The following is a 5,733-nucleotide window of genomic DNA, read 5'->3' as shown; positions in this document are numbered from 1 at the left end:
CCCCCCCCCCCCCCCTTCTTCGTTGTTAATGTTGTCTCTTTGCTCTCTCGGCTCTTGGTTTTAACTAAGAATTATCTAAGCATTATCAGTGTGATTTTTCAGATTGTCATGACAACGATTTCATGATGTGAAGAGTCGTTATTTGACAGCTTGAATGATGGACCAGATAAGGTATCTGAGTTGAACAGAGAATGGCAGAGGAGGCACGACCAATTTCATACGGTAGCCTTATGAATACAAGGTAAAGAATGGGTTAGTTCTTGTTACTGCTTTCTACAACGCATTATAGTTCAAGTTTCTTTATTTGGTAGAGAAAACAATCTGTTTTTGGTTCTCTGTTCTAAATATGTATTTTGGTGTCTTCAACCCCTACAAAGTGCACTGGCATGTCTTCATGATGATCAGAAAGGAAACTTGGTTGAAACAATAGAGAACAGAGAGAAGCTTCAGAGTTTGTATGGAACAGTGGTCTCTTTCATCAAGTGATGCAAGTAGTATATTTCATAATGACATCATATACAGAAGTTCCAAAGAACATGGTATTCATTTGTTGGGAAACTTCAATTCATCTGACTTTCCAAATGAAAGTAAATGCAACAGTCAATTAGGAAGACACTCAGGCAACTTGAGTCCTTTCTTCTTGAATGACCTGCAATCAAGGTGCACTGGACAGTGGACAAGAAGACAGTTGAGCTTTTTTAGGGATTTTTTTTTTCTTTCTGAAATATATCAACACTTCCTAGAAATATATATATAATCAGGAATTCTATCATATTCTTGGCTAATGTTAGAATCCACTTACATTTAAGAAAATGTGACAGAGAAAATATAGTGATGAACTTTATGCATTTGTAATTCACAGAAATTAGTGTATAAAACAATATTGCTTTACACTTTTATGTATGATATGCATAACTATAGCTTTTTAAGCCATGTCTTGGAATGACCTTTGATGATTAATTCTTCTGCAACTTATCTGTTTTAGCTTGACCTAATGAGTTCAATAATGCGTCTCTAATTTCCTGTATGGGGTTTTGCAATTATTTTTTGATAACTCGGTAAGAACTCTAAATGACATAATTTATCAAAAAATTGATTTTTTTGCAATTAATTCGGCTTAATTTCTGTAACTAGTGGTAATCACCGAGCTTTGTGGGTCTTTAACAGTAGTTAGTGGTTCTGGCTTGCACTAGGTGTTTGTGGATCTCAGCATATGTTCTACGTTATGTCTTGGCTATAAGCCTATAACATTTGCACATAGGAACAATTGCCCAATAAGGCAGTAGATGAATGCATTGGGATGGTCTTGCTAGATTATTGAGCTGGCGGATCCTTTCAAGTGGAAATTCATGTAATCTAGGAATCTAACTTGCTGCAGTTACCATTTCTACAGTGGTGTAAGGAAAGGTGAAACAATATCCACATTCTCAGTATGCATGTGTACTTTTTTTGTATTTTCTCATGCACAATAGATTAGGCATGAGAAGATATTACACATGTTTCTGTTACCAGTGATTGATAACAAAGTTAAGAAGTAATCAAACGGATTTATTATAACACACAAATTCATCATCCATTACAATATAAATTATGATATTATGGAGGAAAAGTACCCCCTAGAACTGAGGATTAATATCCCCCTCAATAAGATAAGCACATACTACCATTTTTGTGAAAATAAATTAGAGCAACACACCTTCTCCCACTGCACCCTAGTGAACAACAAGTTAGTTGTTCTGTGAATCCATAGGCTTTGTAGTACTGATTTAAGCCCTGGCCCCTGAGCTACAATTGTAGTTATCAATCCCAGTATGTCAACCTACTCTGCTTCTTGTGGTTATGTCCTGCACTGCAAGAAAAGAATGACATAAACCTTAATATGCTATGAGATTATGACAATATATTAGGCAACTGATAGCATATATATATCTATTGGCTGGGATTGTTCTTACCTCAATAACTACCATTAGTTACAAGCTTGTATGCGCCTTGCATGAGCAAAAGCTGCTGAGGTATTTGGCAGGCGGGTTTCACATTTGGGTGGTGGGATAACTGCTTCAAAAGCTTCGACCAGTAGTGCCACTCTCCGCTTGCGAGCTGGCGCAAGTTTAGTGACAGCTTGTTGAATTGCATGATCTAGCATCCACTCCTCTGCATTTTTCCTTTCATCCATCATTTGATGCCTAAGATCAACCTTTTCTGGTTCAGGTTCAGGTTCAGGCTCAATGTCCAGATATTGTGGCTCCCTTGGATTGAATTCTCTTGGTTCCTCCTGATCCTCAATGGGCCTCCTACGTCTCATTACTCTCTTCAAATTGGAGGTCATGGGCAGTTGTTGGTTGGAGTTATTTCCTTTGCCAGCAATTGTATTATCTTCTTTAGAGTTTGTGATAATGTCTTCACCGTGGATTGTTTCTGTTGCATCTGATTCCATATTATCTTCAACTTGCATCATCTCTTCTTCCCCAATGCTGTTCTCAGCATGACTGGATTCTTCCCTATGCTCATCATTTTCCACAGAATCTTCAGCTTGTTTTTTTTCTTCATCGCCTCCAATGCCAGTGCCTACAAGATTGCTGGTATGTGCAACAGAGCTGCTTTCCTGTTTGTTCTCAAGGGTATCATTCACCTCATCAGTGATGGAGATGGGCTTAGGATGCTCTTGGAGAAAGTTTTCTGGTTGAGGTTCTTCATCCTTCTCATCAATGGATGCTGTTGGGTCCTCAACAGATGCAGAATGGGCCATGCTGTTGAAGGTATTGTCTGGCTTGGGAGATCCATCTCGCTCTTCCATGGTTGTTGCTGGCTCTTCAAATGCAACTTCAGTGGAGGACAAAAAGTTCTCATCTGGGAGGTTAGAGATATCAGTTCCTTCATCACCGACATTTGTGGCTACACCTGGCCAGAGGCTCTGATCATCAGTATCTGTCTCTGAATCATCACCACCATATTCCATGCTAAAGCTTTCAGCATTTTCTGTGTGGACCTGTTCCTGTCCATGTCCTGCTGGAAATTCTTCAGAGTTGTTGACAATGTCATCTGGCTCAAAGACTAACTCCTCCTGCAGTCTTGGACTCTTGGACTCTGGTAAATACACAGTCATTAGATCAGACTCAGTATCAGTTGGAGGGGCAACAATCTCCCAATCCACGTCTGGCATACTCTCATGAACCTTCCCAGTATCATTTTTTGTGCCATGTATGACCGAATATGCGATGCTGCCCAAAATAGTTGCTACATCATCCCCATCTTGAATGCTTCTTCCAATAGGCGTGGCAGTGTCTTCCCTTGGTTTAGCATAAATTTCTACAAAGAAATCTATGACATCTTCCTTTATCACATGAGATATTGTTGAGGGAGGCAAATCAACTTGTGCCATAGGATGTTCATTAAAGGCCATCTGATCCAATTCAGTTTTCTTTTTTCCTTCTTCAGCAGTCGTTTTTTCAAGTGAAGATAGATTTTTCAGTCTCAGGCTTTTCTGTGTTTTTAATACCTGTCTCCTTGCTGATATGAAATGCTTTAGCAGAGGCAATGGTGTATGATGATGGCCATTAAGAGAACAGTAAGTATAAGGACAGACCTTCATGGTTGAAGTTCCTTCTGATTCAGTTGCACCTGGATTAAGTGTCAGAAAGGCGGGGAACTTTGAATCCTTCAGAGTGGATGAACAAGTAGCCCTACCAGCTTTCAGGCTGGAACATTGAGCAGTATCTGGGCTCTGCCTTATTGAAGGCCTTGGTAGTTTCAAACTAGATGTCTTTGTTAAAGTCCTTACTGGTTTCAAACTAAATGTCTTCGTCAGAGTCCTTGCTGGTTTATGAACAGAAGCGGAGGAATGTTTTATATGAATCAGATTGCTTTCATTTGGACTCTTGCTAGGACAATTAGTTTGAGAACCTTGGGTACTAAACGGCAAATACTCCTTCCTTGCATCAGAACTGCTGGTGGGCTTCATATAATTGGGCAACAGATATGGTGTCTTCATCAGAAATTGTTTCTGTGGAGAAATGGCAGCACTGGATACATTGGTAGTTGATACAACAAAAGCCATCTTTGTCTGTTCCGTTGGAGATGATTCTAAACTCTCCAAATCCAAGAGCTTGATTGACCCTGATTTCTTAATCTGCTTCTTCAACTCTGCTCCACCCTTGAAACTAGGAGTCTTTGTCAGAGTCCTCACTGGTTTCAAACTAGATGTCTTTGTTGAAGTCTTTATTGGCTTGTGAGCGGAAGCAGAGCAAGGCTTTGAATGATCGGAATTCCTTCTGTTAAGGCTAGGACTCGGGTTGATGCCAGGGGAATTCCGTCCGCTTGGGATAGGACTTGGGCTGCAATGGGAATTCCTTCCACTTGGAGTAGGACTCAGGCTTGGACGATAGGAATTCCTTCTACTCGGGCTATGACTCAAGCTATTGCCATGGGAATTCCTTCCGGTTGGGCTAGGACTCAAGCTCATACGATTGGAATTCCTTCCACTGGGGCAAGGACTTAAGCTGTTGTGATAGGAATTCCTTCCACTTGGAACAGGACCCAGGCTCATGCGAGAGGGATTTCTTCCACTCGGGCTAGGACTCAGGCTGTTGGCATTCCTTCCACTTGGAGCAGGACTCAGGCTCATGCGAGAGGAATTTCTTCCACTCGGGCTAAGACTCAGGCTGTTGGCATTCCTTCCACTTGGAGCAGGACTCAGGCTCATGCGAGAGGAATTTCTTCCACTCGGGCTAAGACTCAGGCTGTTGGCATTCCTTCCACTTGGAGCAGGACTCAGGCTCATGCGAGAGGAATTTCTTCCATTTGGGTTAGGACTCAGACTCTTACGTGGACTACTAGCTTGATAACTAAGAGGACTCACCTGTGAACGCTCCTTCTTTGCATGAGAACTGCTTGTAGGCTTCATATAATTCGGTGAGGGATCTCGCATCTTGATCACCAATGGCGCTTGTGGAGTAACAGCAGCACTAGATGCATTGGCAGGTAGTTTGTGGAAGCGTGACTTTGGCCGTCTTGTGGGAAGAGGTTCTAAGTTCTCCAAGTCCAAGAGCTTGATAGATCTTGACTTCTTCAGTTTCTTCTTCTTCAACTCTGTTTCACCCTTGTCTTGGACATCCTGATTCTGAGGAGATGGTTTAAGGGCCAGTGACCACTTCTCAGACTTAATATTATTCTTGGAATCAGCAAGGATTCCAAGCTTGTCGGGATCCTTCCTTTGAACCATCTGCAAATAAAAGATCAGAAAATCATGACAGATGAGAAGGAAATGAAGGTTTATTGAGTTGGTTCTTCCTGAGAGAAGATAAGAGCTGGAGCTGGAGGTGTTCAAGGAAAAGTGGTCTTCTTGTTGTCCTCTGAGAGACTTCTACAGAGGAAGAAACCTCTTTGTAAGGCCAAACAACCAGAGATTCCCTATGGGGTTTAGGTTACAGTTGGGTGGCCTCTTTCTTTAACTTTTTTTTAATCTTTCAGAAGGGATTGGCCTGATAGGCCATCCCAAATTTGAATAAGGCTGAGAGGGGTATTTGATGATGACCGGCACTTGGGAGAGGTAATGGGTCCCTGTCTAGGTGGGTTTTCAGTTTGAATTATCATGGTTATTTCAAATTCCATAAATACCCATGTTCTTTCATTAAAATGATGGAACTGTCCCCTTTGACTCTGGTAGATGTAATGATAATTTTATAAACTCTACAAGCTATTCCTGGGGGTATTATGGGTAAGTATGGACAAAAGGAG

The 5,733-nt window shown here is 41.3% G+C and overlaps 1 protein-coding gene and 1 long non-coding RNA gene across 4 annotated transcripts in view; one reads left to right on the top strand and one right to left on the bottom strand.

Moving 5' to 3' along the window:
• Positions 1-933, top strand: part of LOC122088926 — a 1,709-nt gene extending 776 nt beyond the window's left edge. Inside the window, exons 2-3 of the long non-coding RNA XR_006143192.1 lie at positions 103-241; positions 378-933. This is a non-coding gene — a long non-coding RNA (uncharacterized LOC122088926). The remainder of the gene's footprint in view (positions 1-102; positions 242-377) is intronic.
• Positions 474-5,469, bottom strand: LOC122088925 (flocculation protein FLO11-like). Of its 3 annotated transcripts, XR_006143191.1 has the most exons (3): positions 1,953-5,468; positions 1,697-1,849; positions 474-665 (listed from the first exon to the last, which is right to left on the bottom strand). XR_006143191.1 is itself a non-coding variant. In XM_042658305.1 (2 exons), exon 1 carries the CDS (start codon positions 5,216-5,218, stop codon positions 1,967-1,969), a length of 3,252 nt encoding a protein of 1,083 aa, XP_042514239.1. In that variant the 5' UTR covers positions 5,219-5,469; the 3' UTR covers positions 1,528-1,844; positions 1,953-1,966. The 3 variants fall into 3 exon arrangements, 2 of the variants coding, with proteins under 2 accessions (XP_042514239.1, XP_042514238.1); XM_042658305.1 differs by lacking the exon at positions 474-665 and having other exon boundaries at positions 1,528-1,844; positions 1,953-5,469; XM_042658304.1 differs by lacking the exon at positions 474-665 and having other exon boundaries at positions 1,528-1,849.
• Between the last annotated feature and the right edge of the window lie 264 nt (positions 5,470-5,733).

Source organism: Macadamia integrifolia, chromosome 9 (genome assembly GCF_013358625.1).
Source record: "Macadamia integrifolia cultivar HAES 741 chromosome 9, SCU_Mint_v3, whole genome shotgun sequence".
NCBI lineage: Eukaryota > Viridiplantae > Streptophyta > Magnoliopsida > Proteales > Proteaceae > Macadamia > Macadamia integrifolia.
The sequence above is the reverse complement of the archived record's forward strand: the minus strand, read 5'-3'. Positions and strand labels throughout refer to the sequence as shown.

Bases quoted from the DNA above. Each gene is read 5' to 3' on its own strand.
- LOC122088925 (XM_042658305.1), bottom strand. From the start codon at position 5,218: ATGGTTCAAAGGAAGGATCCCGACAAGCTTGGAATCCTTGCTGATTCC.